Genomic DNA, 13,333 nt, shown 5'->3' on the forward strand with positions numbered 1-13,333 from the left:
ACATTGAGATGGATGGGGTGAGTGGCTCCCACACTGATAAAGTAATGCATTATCATCACTAGAGCTACATTAATAACTATGGAAACGGTGGGAAGGAGTTCGGGAACAACACAAATAAAAATACATCATCTTTTGGTTTGTCTTAAACAAGCATTTATTTTCGTATATTTTTTTGTCATTCAGGATTAAGCATTCTTTTCTTTAGATATATCTTTTCTTTAAAATTACGCAACGTTCAGATGCACAGATTTGTATCAAGTACATTGGCTTAACCACTTATTGAAAGTATATTATAATAATTATAATAAAATAATAATAATAGTAATCTCAACAACAATATTGGGTTTCGCCCAACATCACGATAATGTGACGTCATTACAAGCTACAACACTATTAGAATGACAACTGTGCTATAGCGTAGATCGGTAGTTCTAGAGTGCTCTTTCACTACGCAACATAATATCATTGTGTAGCCTCCTGACAGGCAGCTAGTCCCGCTGAACAAGTGCTAGGTACTTATTATCTTAACGGTTGGTACTACAACCAACTATATAAACGTTTTGTTTGTCTTCAGTTCTGCCATCTCCCTTAATGTACAGGAAAATCTTCGTCCTCAAAGAACAAAATTTTTTTGAATGCGTTACTGCGTGTTTTTTTTAGGATGTTCGAATAAATTTTTATAGCTTCAGTGCATTGAAAAGTATAAAAAAGGTACTTAAGATTGTAATACAGGGTGTAATTAAATTAGACCGACAAACTTTGGGATCAGATAGATAATCTTTTATTAAAGGATAAAATGGGCTGTAATGTTTCATTTAATTGCAACAAGGTTTTATGTAATGAATTTGGCGATATTTTAGTACGAGATTAAGGTAATTAGTTATTTAAAAATTAATTAATCTTAATGAACAAATCATTAAAGTTGCAGGTATTTATTTAAAACAAAAATACAGAAAAACACGAACAAACAAACGAAAAGGAAGGGAAAACACTTACTAAAGCATTAAGTAAGCAGTTGAATCAATTACACTGCAATATATTAATTTATTAACAAAAAATTGTTTAAAAAGGCTATCTACGCTATCCGAAAATTGTTCGATCTAATTTAGAGACTCCCTGTATATGAAACTTGAAATGTTGATGGTGGTTTGTTGTGAAAACTCTGTGTGTTGGATGTAATTTTTCGACATTTCGGAAGAAATTTATAGGTTCATCGTCGAAATCTTATTCCTACAGTCTTGGAAGAATCGCTTATAATATGGGGTTTTGGGTTAGTGAAGGGTAAGTTGAAGTACACAATTTTTTTCGCAATTGTAGTGCAGGTATTGTGTGATAATAATTTGGAGAGTTTTGTGAATAGTTTTAGATAAGGGCCCAAATAGCTATAGTAGCTGACGCGCCTTTTTTTAAACCCCACTATGTAACTTGAAAAGTTTCATGTACGAAAACTCGAAAACTAAGCTGTAATCCTGTAACCATGGCAACCTTAAAAAAAAAAATTGAATAAGAAATATTAAACTTGATCACTTCTCTATTGCATTACATTAAAATTTGTTATTGATATTAGACTGTATTTTTTTTAATTATTCAAATTTTTAGCATGTGAGGCGGTATTTAAAGGGATCTAACAATAATTTCAGCACAATTTCTGTAGCTTGCCTGTAACAGAATGTCGTGCATCTTTCGTTGAATTATGTAAATCACAAATTTTGAAAGCGTGTAAATAAATCGGCAGAATACAATTATGACGACTTCTTCAGCTTCCGACAACTGATTTACGAGATCTCGTGATTGTGTATGCTCAGAAACACTAAGAATAGAGCTTTTTGTTACGTCACGGTTGCTATAGTTTGTCTGTGGTCGGGTTTAACGTCCGACAAATTTGTAAAGAAGAAAAACCCTCTCTAAGTAAAAGGATGAAATGTTTGACATACTTAACGAATGACCAAAAACTTTCTTACGATGGTTCACGGTGGTTACAACGGGTTACAGTAACCTCTGAACAATATTACGATGATATTATTTCGCGTATATACAAATTTATTAGTGGAGTGTAAGAATCAGATGAATTTCTACCTATCTCGCAGGATTTGTCAAAGATAAAATTTAGTTTCTTGTAGCGATAAGCTAAGCAGTGGTTGCAATTCTGTCATTGTTTTAACCGTTTGAAATCTCAACCATGATCCCCATTATGCCGTATGTTTCTAGAAATCTTGTCTAGTACTAATCATCTTGGGGCAGCTGAGATAAAAGACTTGAATTCAACTCAGACGGTGTCTTTTTCAACACGCAATTCTTTTCGCAGATGTCTGACAATTTCAGACTTGGTATTTGTACTACATTGTGTGGGTATTCATCAAATCTGTATTAATGAGATCATCAGATGGAGCAAAAGTTCTCATTGTGCGTTTTCGCAAAAAGCTTCGGAATTCGCATGCTAGTAGTTTCTGATGTAACAGTTTCGTGTGAAAGATCAATTTCTATTGGACTTACGTAAATTCAATAGGCCTATAAATTGTAAGTTATGATAGGCTAATTTTTGGCATTTTGTTATATTTATAATTTGTGGTATTACATGCTACTTGTATTACCTTTAGTTTTAATATCAGGAACACGAACTTCTGCTCTAGAACGATTTTTCGCAAAAGATCAACATTTATAGGGGAAGTCAGTGTTTCTTGTAACAGCAATGGATCATTTGTTTTAGATAAAAAAAAACTCGTTACCGGTGGAAAGAAACTACAAACTTTAGAAAGCATGGACTAATAACACTTGTCAACAATGATTTTGTTAAATCTACAATTTTTTATGTTTCTTACGTAATGTCATCTCCTGATTCCAAAAATGAACTCAGAATTTTTCTACTACCCACCATTTTTTTTTTTTGTAATTTTAGAAAAATTGATTTATTTTTATTGCTACATATAGTCCTTAACATGCTAATGGAAAGTAAATATTTCAGATATTTCATTTTATTGCTTTAATAATTGACCTATAACTTGAGATCACTGTTGCACGTGAATTCCGGTGCTTTTATAGTCCAATACCGGTCTAAACGTCAATGATTTTATTTAACTAGTAACCTTTGAAAATTATTGTCAATGCCCATGCCGCAATAATAAGAAATATTTGCCACTGCCTCCTTGATTGTCAATGTTGTTAGGATGAATGGAAATCCCATGGTCCCCTGTGTACCTATGAACTAAAAAATCCCTGTAATTAAAAAAAGCAAAGCGAAATTGACTAAATTTACATATCTTTTTGCTAGTTTTTAGGTCCTCTATTCATTCCCCAAAAGTTTTACACATTCTCTCACAGTTATATCTTTCGGACTACAGTCATAAAATAATTATTTAATTGTAATTTGATTTATTATTTGTTGAAATTTCAAGATTTTCGTACAGAAATAGCATTAATTATTTCAACAATGTGTGTGATAATACTAACCATATGTGACTCAACACAATTTCTGCTTTCTCTTCATCGTACGTTGTAACGGAATAAAACCAGTGTTGCCAATTTCGCGATTTTGTCAAAAATCTGGCTACTTTTAACTGTTTTTCGGCGACTTGTTTCTTTTAACTTTTTTATTGTTTAAATACAGATTTAATTACTTTTTCAGCACTTCTAGCGACAAAAATAAAAGTTTCTCCATTAATAGTAAGAAATTCAGCGACATTTGAGCTACTGTTTGCCGACTTTCCGTACACTTCAGTTGGCAACACTGAATGAAATCTCTTTTAAAGTAGCTGTGATTTAGTAAGAATACATATCTGGAGTTTCAATATGTGTTCCATCCGTTATCAGTTCTTTCTCAAGGATCACAAGAATTGATACATTGTCACCTACAGGCACTCATCTCGCAGTCTTGCCACAATTCACGAGATTACACAATGATACGTTTACCTCCATACACTAGAGGGCAGTGGTGTTCGAATTTTCAGTGAACGATTTGGCATCGTTTCCGGAAGTTTTTATTATTCCAGGACGAAGATTCGAAAACCACGGCGCTAATAGCATGATCATCACAAGAGCTCCTAGAATCTTGAACAACTATATACACCATGAAGTGTCATGTAACTGCGGAAATGTGATGCATGAACATAAAATACATGATGGATTGATGGTGTCAGCATCTCGTGTGATAAAGTAAATAACTTGATCGATGGAAGGACTCGGGAATGATAATGTAGAGTCCATTTTGTATTTACATGACAATATGCACTGAATTCGATTGTTCATTGTTCGCGATTACAGGCAAAAATTTCCCTGAGCATAAATACGCTGGGTTCTCGTCTTTTGTTTCTGAGGCACTGTTCTCTAAAAGGCTTTTACGTTCACAGAGCTATTACTGGGGAGCTGAAATATTTGTTTTTAAGTATTTGAGGACATGTGAGAACTAAAGGCCCATTCACAATGAAAATTAAACATAACCGTAACGTAAACACAGAAGTTTGCGCCCAGGCTACCAAATGGGATCATTCACAATGATTCACATAAACATTGACATAAACTCCAAACTTTCATGCTTATGCTTACGTGATTTGCAAACAGAACACAATCGTGGAGCGCTGAAGTAGCCTATACGACAGAATATGAGGAAATGGCGTCGTTATGTTTCCATGGTTACCAAGTATGTTTGCTGTTATGTTTATGTTCCCATCGTGAATGATCTTGATTTTACCGTAACGTTTATATTCTTAAGTTAACGCTTACGTTATGTTTAATTTTCATTGTGAATGAGCCTTAACGATTTCTAACTTATATTTTTAATAATTTTATTGCACTTATTAAAAATGGGTAAACAGAAGTGTAAAGAGTTATTGCATCTCGACTTCATAATGTTTCTTTGTTCACCCTTGTCTTTTGGTCGCTGAATTGAATTGGAGAGGAAAACTTTAAAAGGTACGCGAAAACGCGTCCTTGCAAGGGAGTTCGGAGCTGAATAAAAAACTGAATATGTGGGCTCCAAGGCTGTTAGCCACTTGTCTCACTCCGGAGAGGGAGGGGAAGACATTGGAGAAACTGACTGCAGGATCGGAAGAAGAAACTCCGGGAGGTGTAGGTCTGCACACTGAAAGATACTTTGTTCTTTCGCAATGCGACTAGAGTCGAGTGAACTCGCTCGTGTTACTTCTATTTGTTCAGCATAATATCACAGTCTACTATATACAGACACGAAGCTTGAGTTTTGAGGGTGCTAGAAACAATAGACTGTGACGGTACTATTTTGCATTGCCTGTAATGAGGCGATATTAGCGATCCTAGTGGTAAGCAACTATCTAATGTTTGCATATTTACTACGTATTGAGCTTCGTGACTGCATATACTAGACTGTAATAATATACTACAGCCAGGTAGTACACGAAGGAATCGAAGGTCGTTCGCGCGCTATTTCTTATATATACACCTGACTTAAACCTATGTTTTCTAACATAAGCCCTAAGTCTACATGTCCTCAGATACTTTACACACTTTTGAAGTTCGGTGCGGTCATCGGGTAGTGTAAGAATTCTGCAGGTGTGAAACGAGAAAAAATGTTGCACCTATTGGCAAATAACACTATCCATTTTACTGTCAACTTCTCCAATTCACCAAAAAAGTAATTTTGAACAGGCCCAGTATTATTGATAAATAATTTTGAACCCATAGTTCATAGTTAACTTTGTTGTCTAAACAGGATGCTAGGAACTCTGGTAATTTCAAATTGAGAATCGCTAGACAGCTACAAAAATAACAATATCAGCCCGTTGAAAAGATTTTTTTTTATTTTATTAGAAGTATAAATAAAGTTTCAGAATCTATGTATAGTTTTTTCATCAATCACCTCATATAATCTATATTTATATACAATTAAATCGCGCCTTGAAACTGGCCGCTAGTACCTTTTATTTTGGATGTTGCTAATACTTCGCACATTTTTACGAAATATTGCAACGCCGCTTCACACACGATTTCAATCCAAATCATAACATTATTTACTTTAAGCACACTTTCTTATTTCTTTCACAACAGTCACACAATTTACAATTTAAAACAAGATATGAATGTCTTTGCTGTTCGGAAGTGTGCTACTGTAAAATGTTTGAGCTGTGTTCACAACTTATCATGCGCGATTCACATAAGAGCGCGCAACCTCACAGCGCTTCTTAGGGTCTACACATGAGCCACTTCTTGGGTCATTAGGGAAATGTGAATGTTCTTAATATTTACACTATGTCAAACGAGAGCAATGCATGGTATGTGTTAGGAATTGATGGAGATTAGATATTCCCTGTCTATAATATTGTTCTTCTGTAGTTATAAACTACATTTTATTAAGGTTATTTCTGTATATATATTGCACGAGCAATAATATACAAAAAAAGTTTGTACAGTTCAATAGTAGCTACGTGATTTGTGTTCCAACAATATTGGTTTAAAGTTTCATATAGCGGTTTAAAATAAAGATGGTTGCTATGTTTAATAGGAATGTAAATTAAGAGCTTAAGTCTGTAAAAATAAAGCTCTTTATTTTCAAATAAATCGACAAGTATTCATATGGTCATATGCTAGCATAACGATTCTTGTAAAATCAACAATATTATTAAATGAGAAAGATGCCAGTTGAACTTATGCTCAATTTTTTTGTGCTACATCATGGCGATTACAATTACGTAAGCCACGGAATGTCAAAGTTGTACTGTTATTTTCCGATTATTTTTTTTTTATAAATACAGAATGTTTTTAGTTATGGATGTATTTTAACTAAATTTATTTCTGTAAACATAGGATATGTCAATGTGCTATATTATAGTATAATGTATATTTGAAATATGAGTTTTGTGAAAAACGATATACAGGGTATAACAAAAAGATAGGTCAAAACTTTAGGAGAACATTGCTCACATGTAGAGCGAGAAAATAATTATGTTGTATGAATATGTGTCCAAAAGCGCTTTATTTCCTTGTTAGAGCTCTTTTTCTGAACTCTGCTTACATTGTATGATGCGTAAGCTAGTTATTGTGAAATGTCACCATAGCTTTCGTGTAACAACCACCCCTCACCAGAACAATCTAATTACATGTAGACACTCTTGTTTATCTATGATTAGAATGTAGTTACAAAAATGAAGATGGGATGAAGTAGGGGTGATATACCGTACATTATTTTTATGTGTGTTTGCCACAGTTCTGGTATGGGGTGTAATGCATACGATAGCTGTGATCGCATTCCACACAAATTATCTTGCCTACCGTACAATGTAAGCAGAGTTTAGGAAAATAACTTTCAGAAGACAATAAAGCGGTTCAAAATCCATGCTCTGATATCATAATTTCATCTTCTGTTTGTGAGGAATGTTTCTCTAAATTTTTCACAAACCTGTCTGTTACACCCTGTATATTTTTCATGATTTCGTCATGAACGCCATGCCAATGAACGCGAGTTAAGTTACTGAGCATAGGTGACATCCGAGTGTGATGGGCTACCTCTACAAGATCTATGATGAGACAGCTAGAACTAACATAGGAGGTCGTAAATCGTACCTCGACTACATGCACTGCCAGCACTTGAAAGATAGTTTTGCGCTTAGACTGTAGCAGCAGCAAGGTGCTGAAGCAGTTACTGTCATAGCAGAAACTGTTGCACAATTAAAAAGATTGTTTAAGAAAGATTAAAAAATAATACACACTACTGTTATCTGACTAGTCCAGGCGTGACACCTGGGGTACAAAAACAATAGATTGCTATGCGTGAAGTAGTCCCCTGCTTTTAACATGGAGCGGCAAGAAGAAAATACAAAAGTCGAGATTGAAACTTGCCTCAACAGGGCTGCCAAGTTTGAGCAGATTGAGTAGATAAGAATTTGTAGTCTTGTACATATTCCATTAAAGTAAGCTCACTGGAAATGTGACAACTGCCACATTTCATTGTTGTAACCAGAGAAGTATAAACTGTAACTGAAGATGTTTTATGTCTCAACCGGACTGCCAAGTTCGAAGTAAGCTCACTAGAAATGTTACGCGTCACACTTCAGTATTGTACCATAAAAAACTGTAACTGAAGATGTTCTACGTCTCAACCGAGCTGCCAAGTTTGAGCAGATTCAATCTCAACCGGGCTGCCAAGTTTGAGCAGATTCAATAGATAAGAAATTTGTATTGTTGTACATATTCTATCGAAGTAAGCGCACTGGAAATGTGATGGAACTGTCACACTTCAGTATCGTGCCTACAGAAGTATAAACTGTAACGGAAGATGTTCTACATGCACTGGATATTTGGTACCACAAACAACCGCGCGTCCTTCATGCGTGCCGATACTGAACCTGACACTCTTCTTCCTATCAGGTCCAACATTTTTCGTCCAGCCTACACAAACGAGCTCACATTCACACACACGAGCGGGAGGAGGGAAGGCCATTGTACTCGATTCTTTCTCCTGCTCGTACTGCAACCATCCAGACATACGTCTCCAGCACAGCCAACAAACCGGTTGGTTCATGTGAAGGTCAGACGGACAAACTTCCGCGTTTGCACTTTTTTCAAATCGCTATCGTTTGTGTTGGTGCATTTTCAACAGTTCTCCAAGACGTCACGAACGTTCCCGCCCCACAGGCTCCACTGACCACTCAAGAGTCCGACTTCAACTTCTTTGTTCAAAGGAACTGAATTCGCACCAACGCAAGTACTTTGCACCACGAGATCTGCTGCTCCTCGGCTTAGAGGTGCGTGATGATGATGTCGTCGTCCAGGTCGTCCTTCTCGTCGTCCGTCTCCTCCGTCTTGTTCTGTCTGGCCAGCTCCGCCGCTGCCGCCGCCGCCGCCTTCGGGTCCTCGGCCAACTTCTTCTTCCGCAGAGCCTTTCTCTTGTGCAGGATCTCGACCACTATGTAGCCAGCTACCCCCAGAACCAACACTGCCAGCATGACGTACAGCTTCATTCGTGCGCAGAGGTGCGTGCTGTATGCGTAAGCTATGACGAAGCCTGCAGATTCCCACAGTCTGTAGTTGCTGAACGCTGCCTCCTTGTTTCTGCGGAAGAGCGTGCCGTAGATACCTGAAACGGTAAAGAAAACATTCTTCCGTCAGTTGCTGCGTCCATATGTTACAATGAGAGTTGAGAACCTTAAAGTTTTGACAGTAAGGGAATCGAGTAGAGTGAACCAAAGCCGCACTAACTTTTGTAGCTAAAATTTAGGATGCTATTCATAGACATTTCGCTAGCCCGCGCTACGAGCGTGCTGAACTAGCCCCCGCTATCGACTGGTTACTTGTACGGGGTTCATATATCATATCACATATCATATCATATCATGTATCATATATCATATATAATATCATATCATGCATCATATCATATCATATACCATATCATATATCATATCAATATACATATATATCATATTATATCATATCATATATCATATCATATCATATATATCATATCACATCATATCATATATCATATCATATCATATACCATATATCATATCATATCATATCATATCATATCATATCATATCATATCATATCATATCATATCATATCATATCATATCACATCATATCATATATATCATAACACATCATATAGAATATCATATCATATCATATCATATCATATCATATCATATCATATCATATTTTTGACCTGCTGTTCACATTTTATTATGCTTTTTTCTTTCTTTCTGTATGTTATATATTATGTCTGATTTCTTCTTACTTGTTGTTTACATTTTATTATTATTATCTTATTCAGTTTTGTGTGTACTTTGTAAATTTGTAGTGTTTCTATAACGCAGTTTTTACTCCTGGTTGAGTGTTAGAGAAGGCCGTATGGCCTTAACTCTGCCAGGTTAAATAAATCATTATTATTATTATTATATCATATCATATCATATCATATCGTCACGTGAATGCAAGAACTAGGTAACTCGAAATTTGCGTTTTTTAGTTACCTCTTTTATAGCATAGCAAAAATCGCACAAAATGTAATGCAAGAACTAGGTAACTGATCGAACGATACCAGCAACATCTATTTTCCAATATAACAAATAGGTAAAAGAAAACGAGACATATTCCCTAGCGCAATAAATAAGTAAATAGGCAATGTCACAAAATATGAAAAATCAAGTTACCTAGTTCTTGCATTCAGGTGACGATATATCATATCACATCATATATCATATCATATACCATATCATATACCATATCATATATCATATCATATATATCATATCACATTATATATCACATCATATACCATATCATATCACATCATATATCATATCATATCATATCATATCATATCATATATCATATCATATATCATATATCATATATCATATCATATCATATATCATATCATATATCGCTAACACTGGTTTATGAATACGAAAAACGTTAGTTCGCTGATCGTCCACCGGAAGCCCGCGCTAAGAATATCTATGAATACGGTCCTTAATGACTATTTTTGTTGATACGAGGTATTACTTCTTAGGCATTCATCGATATGTATGTTAGCAACCTAATAGAGTTACCAAATTTAACTTTCATAGACATATTTCTTGAGTTATTAATTTTTTAAAGGTTGAAATGAAAGTATCTGTATTTCAGCAGCGACACTACGATTAGAAATCATGGCATTATAATACTCTAGTTAGATTTATATATATATATATATATATATATATATATATATATATATATATATATAAAATGTAGAAAATATATTTCCTTCGTGGAGAAAAAAGATGCTCTGTACCAGGAATTACACTACCGGTAAAAAAAAAAAAACATCTGAAGCCTATACCGTTTCAAGCTACCTAACACACACTTCTTATTCCAGCCATTGACTTATATGAATTGTTTCTGCCCACAATTTTTTACTGAATTGTTCATCTATTGGAGTATTATACAATACACGGGTACAGTGATCAAATCTGATTGGCACTTTCACACAAAATCCCCCTTTACAGGCATTGAATATACGAATTGTTTCTGCCCACAATTTTTTACAGATCTGTCCATCTATTGGAGTATTATACAACACAGGGTACAGTATCCTTTTTTTGACCAGCGCTTATAGTCTTCTACTAGTTCCACATAGAATTCAGTCGATGACATAAAAATTGGCGCATAGTCAAACTACTTTAGTAGAGCTAGTTTGTCGTCATTTCTCACCACTTGCTCGTAACTACCTCTACCTTTATTCTTCATATCAGTGTCACTTTTTAGTGAAGCGTATTATATTGTAAAGAATATTTTGATTATATGAAAATGATGCGAGCATGAAATAACAGCTATCAGGTTTATACAATTTTATTTATTCTACTTATTACACAAAACTATAGTAATGTGATTTATGAAAAGTCATGCTAGTGACCAAAGGTATCGCCAATGATACGTCTTAAAAAGTGGTGTTGTACGTCAGTATGAGAACCCAAACAATATTTCTATTATTATTACGTGAATAGGTAATGTGTAAGAATGTATCAACAGTTACTATTATTTCATTTAACATGACAAATCGGCAATTATATTTGCTTTTCTCAGCCATGCTGCTGACTAGACGGAATGATGAATTCAATCAACTGGAGGCATCTAGTGACAAGAAAATAGAAGAAACTGGAATGATAACCAGAAAGCGCAGATGGTACAGAATAAGATACCTCAGGCTGCGGACCTATATAAGCGCATAATGGATGACGTGAATAAATTTCTAAGCTATCATATTATATGATACCGAAGGACAGACGAGGTTAAAGAGACATGTGGAAATTAAGAAAAAAAACTGTAGATTTAGTAGTTTCTAAAAAAAAACAGGACATACGTTCCTAAAATATTAAATCTATACTAATAATAAATCTGTAGCCGAAATTTTTCTGGTAATTTTCGATTTTCCAAAAATAATTGATCCTAACATATATAATTAACCACCCTGAAACCGAAAATCGCTTTTTTGAAATTTTTGTTTGTATATCTGCCTGTCTGTCTGTATGTTTGTTACCTTTTCACGCGATAATGGATGAACGGATTTCGATGAAAATTGGAATATAAATTAAGTTCGTTGCGACTTAGATTGTAGGCTATATGGCATTCAAAATACATTATTTAAAAGGGGGGTTATAAGGGGGCCTGAATTAAATAAATCGAAATATCTCGCTTATTATTGATTTTTGTGAAAAATGTTACATAACAAAAGTTTCTTTAAAAATAATTTGCGATAAGTTTTATCCCTTGAAAAATTTTGATAGGACTGATATTTAATGAGATAAATGAGTTTTAAAATTAAAATAACTGCCGTGTAATGAATTGAAAAACAAATGACTTCGTCTATAAGGGGCCTTGGACAGCAACAATCGAAAGCTGTGAAAGATAGCCTACAGAGAATGTTTCTGTGTTTGTATGAAGTAATATCGGAAGCTAAATTAACCGATTTGTATAATTAATTATTATTTCACCATTGGAAAGTGTAGTTTTTCTGTAGGTGGACATATTGCTATAATGTTATTACAGTAACTTCTGATATAATATAATATAATATAATATAATATAATATAATATAATATAATATAATATAATATAATATAATATAAGTTATTTGAAGGGTTCAGAACCATAGTGGGCCAAACGCCATTTACTGAATACGTAGAAAACAAGGGTTCAAATTAAATTATTACCATAATTCAATGGAAACATATAGCAAGTAAAATAAAGTATACACATTAAATGTAAATGATGTCAATGTTCATTAAATTATGGTTGCATGTAATAAAAATTAGAAACGTGTTAAAGGAATTGTCATTGCACCAAATGAGTGTCTCTGGACCAAAATGATCGCATTTTAATTATTTGGATGCAATTTAAATTAAGTAACATATTAAACGATTTATCATTCTATCAAACACGAATGTTCCCTGGATCAAACGTCCTATTTTAATTATGTAATTACTTTATATTTATTTCTAACGGGTGCAGCGGAGCGCACGGGTACGGCTAGTATAGAATAAATAAATAAAAAATCACAGAACTTTGTTCCAGCCGCCAATTTTTATTGTTACTTTTTACGAAAAATTGTTACATTATGTGCACAATTTCCGGATGAAATGATTTGTACCTAGTCTGAACAACTATCATCCTATAAACAGGAAAAATGCCGAAACCATATTTTCGCAACGAGAGATCTACATACTTCTGTAAAAATCTTTGAATGCCTTTTTAAAGAGCATTACAATACCTTTATCTTCTAATTTCCTGTAATAAGAAACTGAACGGAAAAAAGTGCATTTTACATTTGTTTCTCAAGAATTTCGTCTGCTAACAGATCCGGTTGCACAACAACATATTGG

The 13,333-nt window shown here is 34.3% G+C and overlaps 1 protein-coding gene across 5 annotated transcripts in view; it reads right to left on the reverse strand.

Moving 5' to 3' along the window:
- Window positions 1-548: 548 nt before the first annotated feature.
- LOC138716310 (UNC93-like protein) overlaps window positions 549-13,333 on the reverse strand; it is a 298,280-nt gene continuing 285,495 nt past the window's right edge. For all 5 annotated transcript variants that reach the window (XM_069849261.1, XM_069849259.1, XM_069849256.1 and 2 more), the window contains one exon: window positions 549-9,040. In XM_069849261.1, coding sequence (XP_069705362.1) covers window positions 8,703-9,040 — 338 coding nt within the window. In that variant the 3' untranslated portion in view covers window positions 549-8,702. The remainder of the gene's footprint in view (window positions 9,041-13,333) is intronic.

This window comes from Periplaneta americana, chromosome 16 (genome assembly GCF_040183065.1).
Source record: "Periplaneta americana isolate PAMFEO1 chromosome 16, P.americana_PAMFEO1_priV1, whole genome shotgun sequence".
Lineage (NCBI taxonomy): Eukaryota > Metazoa > Arthropoda > Insecta > Blattodea > Blattidae > Periplaneta > Periplaneta americana.